This window comes from Xenopus tropicalis, chromosome 2 (genome assembly GCF_000004195.4).
Source record: "Xenopus tropicalis strain Nigerian chromosome 2, UCB_Xtro_10.0, whole genome shotgun sequence".
In the NCBI taxonomy this organism is placed as follows: domain Eukaryota; kingdom Metazoa; phylum Chordata; class Amphibia; order Anura; family Pipidae; genus Xenopus; species Xenopus tropicalis.
This window is the reverse complement of record NC_030678.2, coordinates 159852589-159874141: the sequence shown is the minus strand read 5'-3', so window position 1 is coordinate 159874141 and position 21553 is coordinate 159852589. Positions and strand designations below refer to the sequence as shown.

General features: G+C 41.1%; 1 protein-coding gene across 2 annotated transcripts in view; it reads left to right on the top strand.

Annotated features, from left to right (window-relative positions):
* Positions 1-21553, top strand: part of atm (ATM serine/threonine kinase) — a 61556-nt gene that overhangs the window by 21188 nt on the left and 18815 nt on the right. For both annotated transcript variants that reach the window (XM_002934928.5, XM_031897311.1), the window contains exons 20-43: positions 10-165; positions 803-878; positions 1037-1167; positions 2213-2312; positions 4329-4505; positions 5240-5409; positions 6035-6284; positions 6544-6662; positions 7537-7663; positions 9200-9399; positions 10867-11047; positions 12388-12552; positions 12877-13009; positions 13115-13210; positions 14709-14880; positions 15206-15347; positions 16018-16194; positions 16387-16564; positions 17132-17219; positions 18059-18217; positions 18760-18871; positions 19521-19609; positions 19708-19810; positions 21261-21409. In XM_002934928.5, coding sequence (XP_002934974.3) covers positions 10-165; positions 803-878; positions 1037-1167; positions 2213-2312; positions 4329-4505; positions 5240-5409; positions 6035-6284; positions 6544-6662; positions 7537-7663; positions 9200-9399; positions 10867-11047; positions 12388-12552; positions 12877-13009; positions 13115-13210; positions 14709-14880; positions 15206-15347; positions 16018-16194; positions 16387-16564; positions 17132-17219; positions 18059-18217; positions 18760-18871; positions 19521-19609; positions 19708-19810; positions 21261-21409 — 3450 coding nt within the window. The remainder of the gene's footprint in view (positions 1-9; positions 166-802; positions 879-1036; positions 1168-2212; positions 2313-4328; positions 4506-5239; positions 5410-6034; positions 6285-6543; positions 6663-7536; positions 7664-9199; positions 9400-10866; positions 11048-12387; positions 12553-12876; positions 13010-13114; positions 13211-14708; positions 14881-15205; positions 15348-16017; positions 16195-16386; positions 16565-17131; positions 17220-18058; positions 18218-18759; positions 18872-19520; positions 19610-19707; positions 19811-21260; positions 21410-21553) is intronic.

Sequence of the window (21553 nt, the reverse complement as noted above, 5' to 3'; positions counted from 1 at the left end):
CCCTTGCAGTGAAGTGTGTTCTTCCTATCGCCGAGACCAGGATGTCTGTGCGGTTATACTAAAAAAACTGCTCCCCGTGGTCAGCTGTCTAGGGCAGGAACCAATGGACACAGATGAAACATATGATGCTCAGGAGCAACTCCTGAATGTTATTCAGGCATTTTGGTATTTACTTTTCTTGTGCTTCTGCTCAAATTTGTTTCAGCTTTGTAGGGATGACTTACTTAAAAGAAATGGGGCTTTGCTTTCATTGCTCAGCCAAGGTATGGCCCTAGGGTTGGTAATATGATCATCCAACTTATTATTGCTCAGTTAAACTTGTATGTAGGCAGCCAATGAGACTATGCAACTTTCACTGCTCAAATAAAGAGTTTGGCATTAGTGGGCATCCAACAACACCATCCAATTTCCATGGCATGCAGTGGGCTACCAATGAGGTCCCTCGGTTTGTTATTGTTCAACTAAGGGTGTGGCCGTAATGGGCAGCCAATTAGGTAATTAAAACTAGCCATTAAAGCTCGTCAGTGGTTTGCCCAGGGTTTGGTGCCTGGTGGCAGCCATTTAGGCCACACAGCTAATGATTGCTCAGCTCAAGTAATGGGCCAGTAGCCAGCCAATAAGGTTGCTATGCTTGTCATTTCTCAGCTAAGGGTGTGGCGACAGCAAGTGTACAATAGGGCCACATGGCCCAATGTTTTATTTTATCTATGTATATTCATTGGTTATTGTTATAGTTGATCTAAAAACAAAAATCATGTTAACAAGTCATTTCTTTAGCTTTACCATATTGTCGCAATCACAGGATTTTAACAAAAGATGGAAAATACACTGCAGTGGTCCGTGCCTCTCTGGTGAATTGCATGAAGGCCCTGCTAGAGGTATGTGCCACAAGCCTACGACTGAGCCTATTCTCTTGCTATTAGAAAATGCAATGCAGTCTTTTTAAATGTTAAAGTTCAGGAAAATGTGTTATATATTTTCATGGGTTTATTTCTACATTGGCATCACGGGTATCTGTACTCTTGCCTTGTTCCAGGTTGACCCTCAGTCTAAGTGGGCTATTCTTACAGTTGATGACCAGGATGTTCCTGTGAGAGACATTTTCCCAGCTTTTCTGGCTGACTGTCATCACCAGGTCCGCTTTCATACTACAGTGTCCATAAGCAGGTAACAGAGAGTAAATATAATATACAGTATAACAGTTCCATGAAGATTGTCTGTGTGCTTGCCTTGGCCTTGTATCAAACGACATAGCGTCAAGTTTTTAAGAATTGTTAGCGTAAGTCCGGCACCGTTAAAGCATCTGACTACATTGTCAAGATAAGATATTGCCATTATATTTTCAAATAAGAATTCACCCCCAAATCTTACAATCTGGCATTACAGGTATGTCTAGAACAGTCTATTAGACATCCTCTAAGTCCCTCTGCGACTGCTCCAAGCTGCACCTCCCCCCATTCCAGACAGCTACAAAGTTTGGGAACTACTGGCCTTTAAGAAGAATGAAAGTCAAATTACAGATCCAGCTTAGCAGGGCTGTATTTAGGTCGCACCGGACCCAAATAACCCCCCTTTGACGTGTAAGTGACATAATTCGCAGCACACACGTCATGTCACATACAAAAAACCTGCTGCCCTAGGCTCAGAACTTAGGGTGCCTTTATATAAATACGGCCTGCAGCTTAGTAAAAAGGCCATTACCATAGCAATAACAGCATTCCTTTAGTGGAAATTTCAGGTCTGTGTAATCCAGAATGCAATAAAAAATTCCTCTCCTTCACGAAATACTAGAGATCAGGGTTTGCGCAGTGAATTCTTCTATGAAGCCCAAGAAGAAATCTTGTAAGTACAGGTATAGGACCTGTTATCCAGAATGCTCGGGACCAAGGGTATTCTGCATAAGGGGTCTTTCTGTAATTTGGATCTTCAAACCTTAAGTCTACTAAGAAATTAATAAAACTTTAATTAAACCCAATAGGATTATTTTGCATCCAGTAAGGATTAATTATATCTTAGTTGGGATCAAATACAGGTACTGTTTTATTTTTACAGAGAAAAAGGAAATCAATTTTAAAAATCTGAATTATTTGATTAAAATGGGGTCTATGTGAGACAGGCTTTCCGTAATTCTGAGCTGTCTGGATATCGGGTTTCCGGATAAGGGATACCATACCTGTACATGCACACATCACAGTGTTTTCTTGGCCTTTAGATTGTTCCAGGATGTAAAAGCACAAGCCCTTCCTCTACAGCTGCAGCAGAAGGCATTTGATAACGTTTACCTGAAGGTTCAAGAAGGAATGCGCTATCTGGTAATGTGCCTTTATTTATGTAAAAATATTATCATAGTCAGAACTGATGCAATCCAACAGTTCCCAGATTTGGCCAGGGGCCCAACAGCACTGTAGCACATACATCCTTCATACACACTATATACACCTTTTATCCTTTTTTGTTTCACACATATGCCTTATATGGGCAAAACTTGGAGCGTTAATAAATTTCATTTATGAGCAAAATATTTGTAGCTCTTGATGGGCTATCTAGGTATGGAATCTGATCTTGGGGCAACATCTGCTCTTGTGTTTGCCCTCTTCTAGTTGTTTCCTATTTGGATGCTGAGCTTGCACTCTGTATAGGTGCAGTAATGCTCACCAGAGGACACCGCAGGAGGCATTTCCAGAGTAAATTGCTTTTTTCTTAGGAAATGCTAGGTGTTGGTACAATATACAGTGCCAGCCAGTGGAGCCGATCAGTCTGCCCCGCCTCTCCTGCCCAACCACTCCAGCATCTTGTGCCACTGGTCCTACATGGAGGTAGCTTCATCTTATAAGACTGTGTCACTTGACTTTGTTATCTGTGTGACTCTGCCTGATACCAGTGGATGCAGCCATTCAGGAGTCTGTACGTCTATAGTACCAGCACAGTATAGCATATAACATCAGTTGGACAAAAAGCAAAAAATGGACACAAAGCACACCGTTCCCTAATACGATAAGTATAGATTTGCAATGTGCACTTCTTTTTGTATACAGAGCTGCATACAGGGGAGATGTAAGGGGGAGGCATAGTGGCATCTCCTAAAACACCCCTAGATTGGGTATTAATCAGAATGTGCACAATTAAAGGGGTAGTTCACCTCTAAGTTAACTTTTAGTATGTTATAGAACGGCCAATTTATTTTTTTTTATAGTTTTTGAATTATTTGCCGCCTCCTTCTGAATCTTTCCAACTTTCAAAATGGAGTCACTGACCCCAGAGCCAAAAAACTATTGCATTGCTCTGTTAGGCTACAGTTTTATTGTTATTATTACTTTTTATAACTTATTTTACTATCCATGTCCTATTATTCACATATCATTCTCTTATTCAAACTACTCCCTGGTTGCTAAGGTAATTTGATCCCTAGCAAACAGATAGTTGTTGAAACGTCAAACTGGAGAACTGCTGAACAAAAAAAGTGAAACAATTAAAAAAAATATATATAACAAAAAATGAAGACTAATTACAGATTGCCTCAGAATAGCACTCTCTACATCATACTTAACAACCCCTTTAAGGGGACAAAAGGCTCTAGGGACACCCGTACTTACTACATTCACATGAGCTTTCTTGTGCCTGACTGCACTCTGCACCCTGAGCTGGATTTATAATCTGGAGAATAGCACAGTAGCAGAACAGAAAAGGCACAATCCTGTAGTACCTGCAGGTCTAAGGCCAGGGTGGTGGAGTAGCACCTAGCGCTCCATTAACAGGTCCTTAAAAGTACTATCTTGCCCTTTAAGAATGTACAGCCAGCTATTGTCAGCATAATTTACAGCTGTTCCCTTGGCAGGATCATATTGTAAAACACTGATTATAAATTATTGCAATGACTTGTAACTTACAGGTTGTGTATAAGTGCAGCTTAATGGACAGCTCTTGATTTACTCACGCAGCACACACTGAGATCTCTAAATCAGGAGGAAAGATATTTGGATATTGGGTGATGGCCTTTCAGACAAATTTGAGAGCTTCAGACACCTCCTCTTAACTGTATGGCTCATATTCAGCCTGAATCATTCTGCATAAATAATGGATTTTATTTGGCTCTCGCTCATTCTTGACATGGCACTTGACACAGTAAAAAGGTGCTTGATGTATCTGTAGCGAATGTGAGATCCAGAGAGTTCTGATATGGAATGAGCTTAAAAAATCAGCCTTAGCAAAATATCCGCAGGCCAAGGTTAGGGATACAGTGTCAATATGTTCTGCTGGCTTAATGCTATAATTGACACTAGTAGAACTGATTGCAGAGTAGCTAAAGACCCCATTGTTATCTTGTTCAGTCTCGTAGCAGCTGTGACCCAGATGAGCTCCCTGATGAAACCTGGAACCGAAGATCTACGTTGCTGATGTTGATATCGATGATTCTGCGGTGTAGCCCAGTGTGTGAGAAGCAGGCTCTGTTTGCCATCTGTCAGTCTGTGAAAGAGAATGGGCTGGACCCTCAGCTTATCAGAAAGGCAAGTCTTGCTGTACAAACCATGGACCAGTAGAACATTACAGAGTTCTGGGACCTGGCTATTTTGCTGTTTTCCTTTGACAGTCCAGGCTGTAGAAATCTGAATTTACTTCTTCAAAAGAGCTTTTTGGGGGATATGGTATTACTGTCTGTCTAAGGTATACAGGTATAGGGCCTGTTATCCAGAATGGGACCTGGGGTTTTCCAGATAAGGGTTCTTTCCATAATTTGGATCTCCATACCTTATGTGTACTGAAAATTCATTTAAACATTAACTAAATGGATTGTTTTGCCTTCAATAAAGATTAATTATATCTTAGTTGGGATCAAGTACAAGGTACTGTTTTATTATTAAAGAGAAAAAGGAAATAATTTTTAAATGAGTTATTTGCTATGGGAAATGGCATTCCCGTAATTCCGAACTTTCCTGATAATGGATCCTTTACCTGTATGACCCAGTCCTGTTTGGCACAGGACATTTGAGAGAAACTCTGGATTTTGTTACTAAAGCATCCTAAAGTGTTTTGTTCTCATGCGTCTGTTGGAGCAAGCGGTACCACCAATTGGCTAATGGGTCATTAATTCCTTGGGTCTTGTCCAAGCCTGCCACAGATTACTTTATCAGACTTTTTACTGTACAGTTGTAAATAATAACTGTATCTGGCAGAGAAGTAATACACAGAGTTAAAATGGTGACAATGGTACAATAATGCTTCATTCCTTCTCCCATTCTAGGAGCTGGGCAGGGTTTCTGCTGCTCTGGGATACAGAGGAGTAAAGGACTTCATGGCTTCCCATTTAGACTATCTGATCCTTGAGTGGCTTCGAATGAAGGTTTCTGGGTACAGTCTCTCAACATTCCCATACATCTTGCTAAATTACTCCTCTCTCAATGAGTTTTACAGGTATGTTTAGAGAACCTAATGTTGCTAATTACCCCATCTGTCCCTTTATTTTCAACTTACTGCCCATACCATGGGATAGTGTATTTATTCCCAAAGCTTATGGCCAGTCAGCTCAAACACAGAGCAAATTTTGGCTCAAAAATGCATACCTTGTAGTTTGCATGCTGAAATTCAGGCTGATCGCAGGCATGTCAGTGCTCAAACATTCAGGCTAATGAGGACCCTAGGGTTTAATTATCCATGTCAAAATTAAAAAAGTAGAGAGCCTGAATCAAAACAAAAGCAATAAAACCCATGAATAATGATAAACTTGAAGCTTCAGTCTGTTTTTTGGTTTTTTTTTTGTTACCAGGGTCAGCAAACCCTGGCAACCAGAAAGCGTTTCAAGTTCTGTGCCACAATGTATAAGTGAAAAAAAATGAGGACTTGCTTGAAATAGGTCCATCTACAATATATTAGTATATTTAAAGGTGACCCCTTTAGCTGCTGTAAATGTCATGTACAGTATATTGTGATCCAAACAGCATGATCCCATGTGTTGGTTTAATCTGGAGTAAGACCTGACCTTGCCAGTCAAACCATGGACTCACATCTTTATATATATGTATCTGATGTCAATTTGCAGATCTTGTTACAAAGTTCTTGTCCCCCATCTGGTGATAAGGAGTGAATTTGAAGAGGTGAAGGCCCTTGCTACGTGCATTGAGGAGGACTGGAAGCTTCTGCTTGATGATTGCTTTCCCAGAATTCTAGTGAACATCCTCCCCTACTTTGTCTCCGAATGTGCTGCTGATGATGAAGAGATGGCACAAAAGAGAGAGGTTGCTACTAAAGTATATGACTTGCTGCTAGATGAAAGCTGTTTGGGCAAGCAGGTAATGTACTAGGCTGTAGTGGGTTCCTACACAGGGGGAATAGGCACTAGATTAGAGCTTTTCACCAATCACAAGTCCCATTTTCAGCTATGGAAATGCTGATTAAAATGTCATTATGGACTACTTTCTGGTTTTATCTTTAGGCCTATACAGAGAGGTACTTAAGTCTGTACCTGCAGAGGAGTCTTGGTTCATAGTGGCCCTTCAAAATAATCCATGCAGTATTTTTGTTACATAAATGAATGTGTTTCTTTTATAGCAAATCGACAACTTGTTCTTCCGAAATCTTCCAGAGATTGTGGTGGAGCTGCTGATGACACTGCATGAAACTTCTAGCAGCAGCGCCAGAGAGGACCCTGATGTGATACAGTTTGCAGGGTACGGGTACAGATCTGTGTATAGTATTACTGGAGCTTTTGCTGTGCCGACTGTCTTTCCTTCTGGGCTTTTTTTCCCAAAGAGATGCTGTATTGAATAGGTTTTCACTGCAATCTCGATCAAATGGGTCACCCAACCACAGGGAGTGGTCCACATGCCAAAAAGGGTTGCTTTCAGAAAGTCAAAAATAAAAATAATGTAGCTTTACTTACCCTTTAAATGAATACCATGATTTTTATTTATTTTTTTAATTTGTGTCAGAAAACAATGAGTAATTTTTGGCAGAGGAGTCTTAGGGAAATATTATTAAAATACATTTTTAATTGTAACTCTTGTTTGCATTAGGAAGGGTTATTGTCCTTCCCTTCTCACCCAGTGCAGTAGTTTTTTTCCTTCTTTACAGCTGAGATTTTAGCTATTTTTATAAGCAATCATTCACCTGGGGTTTTTATCTCTCAGTGGCATTTGCTGTAGGGTAAATCTGTAATTGGGAACAAATCCATTTAGCTTATCCACTGTGTTCTTTTAGGAAATTCAATATATCTGGTAATGGAAATCATCCCAGTATAAAGAAGCTAAAATAGTTGTATTTTAAAGGGCAAGTAAACCCCTAAAATCCAGTGTCCTCAAGCCACCCTTGGTGTAGGAGCACTCACCACTCAGTCTGCACATACACAAGATGTCTAACCCAAACCAGTTACTAGCAGTGTATGTAACACTGGGTATGCACCACTTCCTGTGTGGAGGGCTGGAAACCTGAAAAGGAAAAGTGCAGTAAAGTTGGCCATGCAGGGGCAAACATTGGTTTCAGTCGGTCTGTGTGTAAATCTAAAATAACTTTAATAATGATTGACACTTGATTGTCTCTTTTAAGGGAACTGGATCCAGCCCCAAACCCCCCTTATTTTCCATCATCTGTTATCAAGGCAACATTGCACTACATCAGCAGCTGCCACAAAAGCAAAATGAAAAGTCTGGTAACAATATTGTCCAAGACCCCGGTGAGTAGGAGCCTGTACATTCAATTCAGGATTGCAATTGAGCCCCTAGTAACATGGGGTTTCCTTTGTGATTGCTTGAGACAAATTCTTGAGCAATCAAAATTTTGCTTCATAGAAGCAAAGTTCTAAGGAAAGTAGCCATTTCCATAATATTTATAGGTTCACAGACCCTTACTCTGGTCTTACCAACAGTCCATACAGGAGTAAGACAATGTTTAACACTAACGGTAAGCACATCTTAACCAGCATTGTTATATGGAATAAGGTCACCCCTACTTTTAATGTTCTGTGACTGTTTCAAGGTATAAGTTAGCAGATGCTTTTCTATAAGTCACGGAACCCCAAATGCGACGCCTGCTATTTTATTTAACAGTAAGGGTGTTATTATACCATATTTTACATTATATCTTCTCATTTAGGGAGGGTACATGGAGAACCAGAACTGATTTCCCTGCATAAGATCCAAAACATCCAAACCTTTGGGGATTTGGCCGGGCAGCCCCTTAGTGTATATATGTTTAATTGACGGGAGGGCTTGCTCCTCCAGTTCTATCCAGAAGTCAAGCATAGTGGGATGACTGGCTTAATGGTTCACGGCTATAACTTTTTTGCATAGAACAACAGAAACATAAGTAGAGTTTGTTTAATTCTGGATGTTACTGTATCAGTCCTATACAGGAGGACTGTAGGGTGACTGGCAGAGATTTCGGTCCAAAAGGATCTAATTTAAGGACAGTCCCACCTCTGTAAAGTGCTGCGACAATGTGTCGTAAAGGAAATAAATAATAAATGCCATATGGAAAAATTCACAACAGAATTCATACATTTATTACAAATATCGGGGATTAATTCTATGCAATAAACAGGGAGGGTAGTAGGCCTGGTGTAAGTATTTAAACTGAATAAATGTATCTCTAGATCTGGCTAAGAGGAGCAGGGGTTTGTTAGTATTGTCTCCCATTGGTTTATTGCAAAATCTGGTATATTACTAAAGCTGGCCATACACGTTAAGATTTTTAAAAGATCTTTTAGTTATTGTAGGACCGAGCTTATCCTGAAACGATCGTTTAAAAGTACCATTTGTCCATCAATGAAAATGACCATTTCAAGCTAAACGTCTAGTTGATACAATCGGACAATGGACAAATTTTATTGTTAAAATTTTCAAACCTGCCCGATCGATTTTCTGACTGATGTCGGATGAAAAATCTCTAGATGTGCCATCGTTTGGTGCTCACTAACCTTATGATAATTTGATGGATTTGTCGGATCGCACTGAAATTGGTCATTAGGGAGAGAAAAATCTCAACATGTACGGCCAGCTTAACCCACTTGCCATGACAGAGAAGTCTTCCAGGGGATGAGTTTCAACCTGCAAGTCATTAAAGTGTTATTGTTGCATCTATTTTTAATTAATAATTGAAGCCCATTGCATTTCACTGTTTATCTATAAATAACTTGAGCTCATTTGTCATTTTTTGGGATTAGGGTATGGAAAGACCCATTCACTCTCACTACCCTTGTCGTTTTATGCAGGATTCATTTCAGAAGATATTGCTGGCTATATGCAATGAGGCTGCGGAAACAAACAATGTGTACAAGAAGCACCGCATTCTCACTATCTATCACCTGTTTGTTAATCTGCTACTTCTGGAAATAAAAGATGGTCTGGGCAATGCTTGGGCATTTGTTCTAAGGGACATCATTTACACCATAATCCATCACATCAACAGCAGGTATGTCTGTAGTAGTGCACAACTGCTGCATCTGCATCTGGCTAACTAGGCAAAACAGACCTACCACCTGTTCAGTGTTTTGTATGTGGTAAACTGCTACAAACATATGTATGTTTGTAGCAGTTTACCACATACAAAACATTGAACAGGTGGTAGGTCTGTTTTGCCTATTTTAAATCCCAGTCCTGGTTTTTGGTCCTTTCTTGGTCCTTTAAATATATACACTGTGTTGCGTACCTGGTAGAACAGGATATACAAGTTATTAATGTGCAGATGCTGGGTCCAGTGAGCTATATGAGTGTACAGTGCATACTTAGCAGGACAGGATAGATATACAAATGCACATAGCACAGTACAAGGGTTGGATCTAGCTTGCTATAGAATAGTATGAAGGCAGTTACATGTCTTGGGTTTGGCTAGCTGTACCAGTGTACATAGTCATACAAGAGGAGATATGTCTAGTTGTACAAGTGTACAGAGCAGTGCACAGCTGCTTGGTCTGGTTAAGTTATAAACTATACAGCTGGACAACTGGTAAAATCTGGTAAAACAGGGTTGCGCTATGTGTATAAAACTAAGAGCTTCCATAGAAGTCAGTGGAACTATGTGTTTGAAATACTGCCTGTGGATCTTATTACTTATACTTACTGATAATTTTCCTTTAGGCTTATGCCACATGTGGCGGATTCTCAGCCTGAGCATAAACACAGGGCAACATTCCGCCCCTAAACTTGAACGAGTGCTCTTCTGTGTGTGCAGTTACAGCCACCGTGTTGGCCTGGGCTCAGGCACATGGAGAGTTTTTTGGCGCATCACTTTCTGTCCTTCCCTTCTCCCTTCACCCTTGTGCGAGACTTCTGTTTGAGTTTGTGGGAGGTCTCTCTTTTAGAACTCAGGAAGCATGCTCCAGTGCTCAGAGCCAGATACTTGAGTTGTACAAGCTGTGTTCCCAAGAAAAAACTGTACTACCTGCCTCCATCCCTCTAGTGTGGTGCCCAATAGTGGGGTTGGCACATATCCCTGCCTGTATGTGCCTCGCTACTGGTTTGAGTTAGAGGGGGTCTCTCTTTGCCTTACCTTTTCAAATGCCTTTGGTTACCTTATTTGGGGGGGATTAGTATTCCAAAAGCCCAGTTTAGTCATTTTCCCAGCAATAAAGGGTTACTTTTTGCATGTCTAGCTTAGGTTTGCTCACAACCCTATTTTCAGTAGGCAATCCTCCTTCTGCAGAGTTCTTAACTCTTCCTTTCGCCATTTTCTAAATCTTGTATCAGATTATTTTGCAGGTGCCCATATGCTTCCATGTTTGTAAGATCACTGCAGAGTCATTTGAAATACTTAGAGTTTTGTTAACAGTTTAATAAATGGCTGTTTAGCAAATGTAATGACACTAGGGATCATTTCATTTGGCCATCAGTAGGACGCAGGGCACTTTCTGTTCTCTCTAATTATAAATCTCCTTTGCAGACCTGCGCCCTGCAAAATGGATGATGTATCTACGCGCAGTCTCTTGCTTTGCCTCGACCTTTTGCACCGAGTTTGCCAAGCAGCTGTCACTCACTGCGGAGATGCTTTAGAGAGTCACCTCCATGTCATTGTGGGCAGTCTGATACCTTTGGCAAACAGTCAGGAAAGAATTCAAGAAAAGGTAAGGGATTTGGCATTATTGGTCATCTGGCCTAGAGCCTCACTACCCATTTATTACAGACTGGATTTTTATATGGAGAAGAACGGAACTCGTGTTAATGCAAAGAACCTTTTTATGTCTGGTGTGAATAATATGTATGCTCTGTTATAAGAAGTATATTGTGTACGGAGGTTATTCATGGACAGTTCTAATGGAAAGTCTTTGCAGAGGAACCTTTATCTAGTTGTTACCCCAGTTATGCAGCTGAGAGATACTAGGCTGTGGGTGGGTCTGTGGGGCTCCCCATACATACTGTAAGATCTGATTTGCTGACCACAGCTTGGTATGGCCTCCCATGACATGGTTTGTAGTTAAACATTAGTAGGAGAGTAGGGTATTGAATGTACCCAGTTTTATTTGCCTTAGACTTAGGGCCCCAACCCTCCTGCTTTTTCTCTGGCCTTCACATTGGAGTGCACTGCATTGCTCTGCATACTCTTAGGGGCAGATTTACTAATGCACGAATGGACCGAAAGCAACCGAACGCGTTTTTTCATAATGATCGGTATTTTTGCGACTTTTTCGCCGCCGTCGCGACTTTTACGTATGTCCCGCGATTTTTCCGTCGTCGTTACGACTTTATTGTATATTTTGCGCGACTTTTTCGTCGCGGTCGCGAAAAAATCGGATTGGTTTTTCCGCCTTTTACAATTGCTCAATACGAAAAAATCGCGACAGCGCCGAAAAAGTAGCACAAAATACGATAAAGTCGTGACGGCGATGAAAAAATCGCGCAAAATACGGAAAAAACGCTATGGTGACGAACAAGTTGCAAAATTTTCGTTTCCAATCCGATTTTTTTCCCATTCGGGATTCGGATTAGTGGATTAGTAAATGTGCCCCTTAGTGTCAAGTCACACAGAGCTACTAGTAGCAGCTACTTGTCACAGCTACTAAAATAGACAATGCTAATCTTTTTCTGATAATTGTCTCTACGTGTGTTTTAGCAGAGGCAATTCTCAGTATTGTCTATGGCAGGGGATTTTCAAGCGTTTAGTAGTCCTGAAAAGTAGCTGCTAATAAGTAGCTCTGTGTGTCTTCAGCCTTATATTGGGGTGCAGGGGATGCAAGCAGGCAGGTGGTTGGTTGGAAGAAGGGCCAGGTAGGGGCTGTTGTGCATGCTGCCCCCCCCCCCCCGATGATTTATTTTTGTGGGGGGGGGGGGGGGGGGCTGGTGAGTTGTTTTTACGCCACTGATACTGGTACCGCAGTTTGAATGGTTGCAGCCAATAGGCAGGACACTAAGGACAGAGACTGTAGCAGGTTTACACAGTGAAATCCGCTTTTGTCTCATTGTGCAGGTGTGCGACTTGCTGAACTTCCTGGTGATAGAGAACAAGGACAATGAGAATCTCTATCATACCATTACACTTCTGGATCCCTTCCCTGACATTCCTCTCTTTAAGAACCTGCGTCAGGCCCATCAAAAAACCAAGTACAGCAAAGGCCCATTCTCCCTTCTAAAGGTACCAGCTTCTATCTGTTTTCAAAAAATTAAGTTATTTGATTAAAATGGAGTGATGGCTTCCTGTAATTCAGAGCTTTCTGGATAACGGATCCCATACCTGTGTAACGATTCTGTAGCAGCTGCAAATGAATGTTAATTGCAGAGGTGGCTAGCAGAGCGCTCTGAGCAATTTTACATTCATTTCTTTGAGACTTTATATTCCCTTTCACCTAAAACATTGCCTTTGTCAGTGAGTTTTTCACCCAGTGAAAGTAACTTAGAACTTAGAACCTGGCACTTGCTACCTGCGTATTTGTGAAACCAATTTCTTTCTTTTTGACAGGAAATTCAGAATTTTCTCTCTGTCAGCATCTGTGATTCCCTTCCCCTGACCAGACTAGAAGGACTCAATGACCTGAGGAAACAGTTAGAGCAACATAAGGATCAGATGAAGGAGCTTGTGAGAGATTGCCAAGGTATGCCTTACTGTCTGCGAGTAAGTGAAGAGAGCTAGGCTACTGCAGGCAGGTACATCTCCATTCATGCATGCTCCGTAATCATCCTTGTTATGTCTCACTCAGGAACCCCCCAGGACAGTGTTATAGCAAGTCTAGTAGTGAATCTGTTACAGCTCTCCAAGAATGCAGTGCATCAGTCTAATGGGAAAGAGGTTCTAGGTAAGTTTGTGTCATTTCTACAGTTGCACTGCTGCTGCTCAGTGTTAAAAAGGAACGCCACCCAAACACAACTTAAGCTGTTTGAAAAGTAAACATTATTTCAAACAACTTTGCAATAAACATCAGTTAAAAAATATGCAGCCTTTTCATGATTTGTAATGTAATAATATAGTTTGGAACATTTCCCTAAGCCCCGCCCCCTGTTCCCCTGCTGATCTGGCTGACTACTTTGAGACTCAAATATAATGTAACAGTAGTCGCCTGCCCTCAGCCTGCCCTCAGCCTGCCTTCAGCCTGCATCCTCCCAATCCCACAATCCCCTGCACACGTGATGTCAATAAGGAAAGGAACATAACAGTGCAATGCATTGTGGGTTATGTAGTTCCTGCATGCTGTCTGTAAGCTGTGGAGAAATTGTTACTATCTGTAACATCAGTATTTTAGTCCCTCCTCCCCTGCCAGGATGTTAAATGATACAGAAAGAGAAGAACTGTTTTGCAGCTGGATTTCAGCATATAAAAATTGTATTTATTCCTACTGTTTGAAGGAACAGATTACAGGGATAGGTATATTAGGGGTTTCTGTGTTGTGTGGAGCTCTTTAACAAATTTTGTTTCGGAAGCCGGAGTTCCCCTTTCATACAGGTTAGGAGATGTCTCATTAATTTTGATGTTTTCTGAATAATGCCCCTGTTGCTCCCTTAATCATCTATGGAATCAGTGCTCTGGTCTGTGAACCTATGTACTATAACGAGTGAAAAACATTCAGAGTATGTAGGGCTTCAAGGAAATGTAAACATTTTTAAACAACAGTGCAGCCTCACTCCACTCATTTTGGCCAACTGCTACAACCTGCTAAATATAAATTACCTTCAGAAAAGTAATGCTTTGTGATGTTGCTGTGCTTAGGACTGGCCAGACAACTGTCAGGTGACTCCCTCTAACTTCTTTACTCATTAACTTTTTATTCTGAGTAACATCACAAGACATTCCATTATACAAGACAGTAGCCAGTCAGCTGAAATGACCAGCAGATGGCGTTATTGTTTCCATATTTAAAAACTGGCCAGAGAAATCGGTGTTTAGTTTCAAATACATCTTTAGTTTTCATATACATCTCCTCCTTCATATTAAGTGTACGTGGATTTAGTACCCCCTTCTCATATTATTATTTATAGTATTATTGCCCCTAACAACCAGGCAGTGATTTGAGTTAGACTTGAATATGAATATGAGTGGGACTGAATAGATAGATAAGGAATAAAAAGTAACAATAAAAAATACAATCGCAGCCTCACAGAGAAATAGTTTTTCGCTGCCGGAGTCAGTGACCCCCATTTGAAAGCTGGAAAGAGGCAGAAGAGGTAGGAAAATAACTCAAAAACTAAAAAGAATGAATAATGAAGACCATTTGCAGAGTTGCTAGGAATTGGACATTTTATAACACACTAAAAGTTAACTGGAACCACCCCTATAAGTCACTGTGTTTTCCTTTGCAGAAGCTGTTGGCAGTTGCCTTGGAGAATTAGGACCTATTGACTTCTCCACCATTGCTCTCCAGCACAAAAACGATTCGGTCTATTTCAAAGCAGACAAAGTCTTTGAAGAAAAAGAGCTTCAGTGCGTCCTGGTCATGCTGACATTAATAAATAATGCCCTGACGGATCACTGGTGCGTACCCTTCATTGTTCCATTCTCTTGGGCTTTCCCTGTGGAATGGTTCTGCTTACCCAGTGGTGCCTGTAGTGTAGCTGGAGTATGGGATCAACACTTCCCCTCTCTGTCTGCACATATTGTTCCTTCTGAGTGACCCGAGGGGAGCAAATTTGGAAACTAGTGCTAAATAACACAGAACCAATATAGAAATTATTTTTTATGGGAAACATTTAGATAATTTCATTAATCTGTGCTGTGGCACAAGCAGCAAAATACAGCCATTTAGTGAGAACAGTGCAGGCCTCATTCTAACAACAATCGATAACCTCTCTTTCTTCAGCATCCAGGTTCGGTCGGCAGCTGCTACCTGCTTAAAAAACATTCTGGCCACAAAAACTGGCACTATGTTTTGGGAGGCCTGTAAAGACAAAGGGGAACCAATGCTTCTCTACTTCCAGCCTTTCCGTGTTCCGAAGAAAAAAGTAAGTCTTTTGTAAATTCTTAATGCTTAAGGCTAATGTCAAACAGAGCAAGTTAGTCTCCTGTGATAGATCAGTGCTACTGCGGGCAACTAACCACTCCGAAATGCCTTTCCACCAGCAGTGGCCTACGCATCACTTTGGCTTTCAGAAGTTGCACAAAGTTGCCTGCAGGAGGAAACTGCACAACTTGGGAAAGCCATTTTGGAGCGATTAGCAGAGATCTATCCCCAGTGACTCTCTCCGTGGGACATTAGCCTAAAGTTTTCCTTACTTAAAAGGGAAAGTTCTACTCATTCTACTACTTCTTAGGCATTTCTTTAGGAACTGTATTTCTATAGGGAAGTTTTACTTGTGGCTAGCTTTTCTAAGGTTAAAACTCCTAAAAGCTTGTTGTTTTTATTGGACATCAATGAGATTACATGAGAGTAGGTGGGAATGATGGGAGCTACAACAAGGAGCCGGCTCCTGCTCCTGTATAAACTATAGCAAAAGAAGGGAAAGTTGTGCCCAGCACTAAACTCTTTTATACCACTAGGCAGGGCTTCATTGAGGCTGTGAGTATAAATAGGACACTGATATTTTATACATTAGGATACTAAAAATACCCTCCTCTTTAAACAAAACAGGGATTGTTCTTCTGTATCAATACATTTTTGTGCTGTTATTTCAGTTTCTGGAAGTGGAAGAAATTCAGAGAGCTGGTGCTATGGAAAGCCTGGATGACCCCTGTATCTGGATCCCTCAGAACGGAAACCATGAGAGTTGGATAAAACATCTGACTTGCACTTTGCTGGAGAGCGGTGGGGTGAAGAGTGAAGTTCTGCTCCTATTAAAGCCTTTATGTGAGGTGAGTGCTGTATGTCCAGGGGGCCTAGACGAGCAGTGGGCTAAGAACTCCAGCATCCATAGCTGTATATGTGATATAATGAATGAAAATGCTTATTCATAATGGTATCTTTTCTTTTGAATAATCATTATTCTGTGTTATTTTTATTTCCACTCCTATATACAACCTAATGCGTGCCATGTTTGTGTGTAGGTGAAAGCAGATTACTGTCAGGCAGTGGTGCCTTATCTTCTACATAACATTCTTCTAAATGACCCCAATAACACGTGGAGGGCTCTTCTCTCAAAGAACGTCCAGAGGTTTTTCACCTCATGTTGCCAATCTCTGCCAACGTCAAGTAGATCAGCTACTCCAGCAAGTTCAGATTCAGGTACCTACTGTTTGTGTCTCTGGTTTACGTTAAACGATGTCTCTAGGTGGTGATTGGCATAGAGTATGAGGTAGTGGAAATTACTGTAGTGGGGAAACTGCTGTATTGTTGGTAAATAATAGTGGTTTTCATCCAAATGTAATACTTTGCATTGCCTTTGTAAATAAGCCTTGCGGCCTTCAGATTTTGTAGGGTGCCCCTATATGATCAGGTATTGGCTGCCAGCTCTGTATTGGCAAAGGGATAGTTCCCTTTTATCAGTGTCAGATTTGGCCAGGAAACAAATCCTATTGGCTGAGTACCTTATCAGGCTGTGAGTGCAGTCCCAGTATCTGGCATGGTCTGGTTTCCCACGGACCAAATGATTGGATTGGTCCAGTGTAGAAAAAGATCCACTTATTTGTACATATGCATTTAAGGAACCTTCCCGTTGAATTAGAGATATTTGAAGATGAAAGTCTTTCAACAATAATTAGCTTCTCAACACTAGTCTGCCACTTCCATCTACTGCAGTCTTAGCACGGAGACAAATATCCAAATTAATTCAGTTCTTATGCTTGAACCCAGAATCGGACGTGCTGGCACGTGGGGCCATAGACATTGCTTCCAGGAGGACGATGCTATCTGTGATCGAATACTTGCGCAAACAAAGGAGGTACTGTGCCTTTAATCATTATGGGTCAAATCCTAAACTATTAAACTATCTGATCTACTTGCTGGGGGCAGTTTAAAGTTCTGTTGAGCTCATACTTGGTTTTCATTAATGATTCTGCTATTCCTATTGGTTTCATTTGAATCACATTTAAAGGAGACATATCATGTGAAATGACTGTACCAGTGCATTATACTCCTCTAATTATAGAGGGATTGTGCTTAAAAAAAGTTCTGTTTCAGACTGATTATTGAGAAATTCCCCCAATCTGTTCCACTTCCTTCTGACTGAATTCTCTGGATGAGCTGGGGAGCTGGCAGCACTCGGTACACTGCACTGTAGGACAGGAACCAATCAGCAGCTAGGCTGACCTGATAGGGAACTGAAATCTGTCTTTGTTTGTATGACTGCAGGTCTGTGATTGGCTTTCCCCCTCCTACTGTGCTTCTGGCAGGGACCGTTAGGACACGCCCACCCCTCATATGTAACAGGGACAGAGACCTGATAGGACCTATAGGAAGCTCCAGTAAAGGTGCCAGTTTTGGAGCAAAGTAAAACCAGCACCATATATTATTCGTAATTGCCTACAAGATTAGTGTTTTTTTTTTCATTTATCCAAAATATCTTCTTTAAAATAAAATCCATGTTCTACCAGGGGAATGTAAACTTATGAACACAACTGTAACTCCTTGGCTCTGTGGCACATTATTAGAATCTAGTAGTGATAGTCTCTTCATACTGATAATACTGTTCTTCCATTCACAAACATATAATCCTTATTATTAGTATGAGCCCTGATGCCCTGTTCTTTTTTGACCTTTATGAGTAATTTGTTACTTTAGGCCGGTGCCAGGAACAGCTTTTGATGACAATTTCTGGTTGGACTTAAACTACCTCGAAGTGGCAATGGCTGTCCAGTCCTGCGCCGCACACTTCACTGCTTTACTCTACTCTGAAATCTATGCCGATAAGATCAAACAGGATGGTGAACAGCGAGCAAGGTAAGATCTTTCATAAATCAAAATGCGCCAGGGATAAAAATGGCTGATATTGCAAAGGGGAGGGCATCTGAGCAGTGATGGGGCAGCCACTGACACTCAATTCTTCTCTTTGGATCCACTCACTCACATGTTGCTTTAAAGATCAGCCATTAGAAATTTAGCAAAAGGAATGACTCTTCCCCCCCAGAGATCAGACTTTTCCCATATTACCTACTCTTTCCTAGTGGAGAATGACAAGAGTAGGTGGGAAGGGTGAAATGGCAGATGGGGCAGATAGCTGGTGTTTGATCTTCCATAGAATTGGCTTAGGGGGTAAAGAGTAGATGCGCTAATATTTCATATTATTTCATTAGTGGTTTCTTTATGACTATATCACAAGGTAAAATTGACATTAATTGGCACCGGTTTTGCATAATTAGGGGCAGCAGGTCAGCTTGGCCCCAGTATAGTGACCCGTTGGCGCTATGTCTATCCCTTCAGCTAAACCCATCATAGCCAGCTTTTACCCACAAATTATTTGTAACTGTAACATTTTTTCTCAGTACAAACAGGTCCAATGCACGCAAATGCCTGAAATTTGAAGAGGGTAGTCAGACATTGGATATTACTGGCCTGAGTGAGAAAAGCAAAGAGGAGACTGGGATAAGCTTACAGGTAATGATTCTGTGTATGTGTATATTGTATTGTATTTGTGCTTCTGTATATGTGTATATTGTATTGTATTAGTGCTTCTGTATATGTGTACATTGTATTGTATTTGTGCTTCTGTATATGTGTATATTGTATTGTATTTGTGCTTCTGTATATGTATATATTGTATTTGTGCTTCTGTTTATTGTATTGTATTTGTGTCTCTGTATATGTGTATATTGTATTGTATTTGTGCTTCTGTATATGTATATATTGTATTTGTGCTTCTGTTTATTGTATTGTATTTGTGTCTCTGTATATGTGTATTTTGTATTGTGTTTGTGCTTCTGAACACGTGTATATTTTATTTGTGCTTGTGTATATTGTATTGTATTTGTGCTTCTGTATATGTATATATTGTATTTGTGTTTCTGTATATGTGTATTTTGTATAGTATTTGTGCTTCTGTACATGTGTATATTGTATTGTATTTGTGCTTCTGTACATGTGTATATTGTATTGTATTTGTGCTTCTGTACATGTGTATATTGTATTGTATTTGTGCTTTGACACAAACACACATTTATACAGGTATAATAAAATATATGTTAAAAGCTTTAATATTTTTGTGTGCTGGTCCATTAAGGAAAATGCCCTTGTTGTTTGTATATAGGACCTGTTGATGGATATCTATAGGAGCATTGGGGAGCCTGACAGCTTGTATGGCTGCGGTGGTGGAAAAATGCTCCATCCTCTTGCAAGGTGAGTAACACATTTAATATAACAAATTCATATAAATTCTAGGTACATAGCCTGTTTTTATATTAAATAATAATTTGTTCATTTTACATTTTTAATAGAATCCGCACTTATGAACATGAGGCTAAATGGGGAAAAGCATTGGTGACCTATGACCTGGAAATGAACCTCCCTCTGGTTACCCGCCAGGCAGGGATTATGCAGGTACTTGCAGTTGGTCACTCCTGTTTCCATCATTTAGAACAGTGCTGTCCAACTTCTACGGTGCCGAGGGCCGGAATTTCTCTAGCATACATGGTGGAGGGCCGCTAATGGAAGCCAGTTTTGACCACTCCCCTTTTTGAAACCACACCCACTTCAAACCACACCTATTTTATCACAATGGTGGTAGCACAGCAAAATCCCAAATGCTTGGTCCTTACAGTGGGGATATCAACCATCATTCATATGTGAAAGAATTATGTCATATTAAGATATACCCTTAAATTACATATGCCTCCTCCTCCCCTGTGGATAGCAGAGCAACCCCCAGTACATAATTACACACCTTAGGGGCCATTTAATGGCTATTTCCAACTGCTAACAAACTCCCACAACAAACCCCTGCCAGGTTCACCTCCCACAAGCAGCATAGGGCAAGCAGAGTATGGCACACACAGGCAGCATAGGGAAGGCAGAGTATGGCACACACAGGCAGAGTGTCATACTCTGCCTGCCCTACCCTGACTGTGTGTGCCATACTCTGCCTGCCCTACCCTTCCTGTGTGTGCCATACCCTCCCTGACCTATGCTGCCTGTGTGTGTCATACTCTACCTGCCCTATGCTGGCTGTATGTGCCATACTCTGCCTGCCCTATGCTGCCTCTGTGTGCCATACTCTACCTGCCCTATGCTGGCTGTATGTGCCATACTCTGCCTACAGTACCTATGTTTGAGGTGTGAAGAAGTGAACAATGGGAGTGATTACAGTCTGAGCCTGAGGTGTGAACACTGCAGAGGGTGAACAATGCAGAGATTAAAAGGTGTGAAAAACACAGGGGATTACATTTTTAAACAATACAGCCTGATTACAGCCTGAATCTGAGGTGAGAGCCATGCAGGGGGGGGCAGTTAATCTCAGTACTGATACCATTTAATGCTTACTCAAAGGTAAGCCATCAAAGCAGCCAGACAGGTGGGGGGCCACACAGAGGGGGGTCGCGGGCCGCCAGTTGGACAGCACTGATTTAGAATAATATCCTCTCAGGATCTGGCTATTGGTACTATAAATAATGTATATTGTATTTTAGGGCTCCTTTAAATGCTCTTTTCCCCCAAGTATTTTCAGCAGCATTATAAACTTACTGGCAATGAACTTCCTGATACAATTGTAATGCATAAGCTTTCTGCCCCCAGTCAGCTCCAGCATACACCTAGATCTTGCCCTATGCATGCCCCTATAACAGCAGATCCCCCCAACTCAACGGCCCATCCCTGGTCCACCAATCTCTGTCTTGATTAGGTCATTGTCCCACCCCTTTTCATCATGACTCAACCCCCTTTAAGCCTGGGTGGTACAAGGATATTGAAAGGTGGCAGTTGTAGTTGCTGTATGGGTCACTTGGTTCTGAATGGTTCTGATCTCATCTCTTACCAGCGCATTTCTGTTCCATAGGCTTTACAGAACTTTGGGCTCTCCCATATACTTTCTTCTTATTTACGAGGACTCGAACATGAAAATGCAGAATGGACCTCAGAAATGCAGGAAATCCATTTCCAGGCTGCCTGGAGGAACATGCAGTGGGACGACTGCTCACAGACAAAGTATTGTACTTTATTCTGTCTACTTCATTCCCTTGGGTCCCCCTCCCCTCACACAGCCTTAATGAGTGATATAATAGTAATAGGCAAAAAGTTTGCCTAGGTCTGGTTAAGCATAGCTACCAATTCAATTTTTGTTTTCAAACA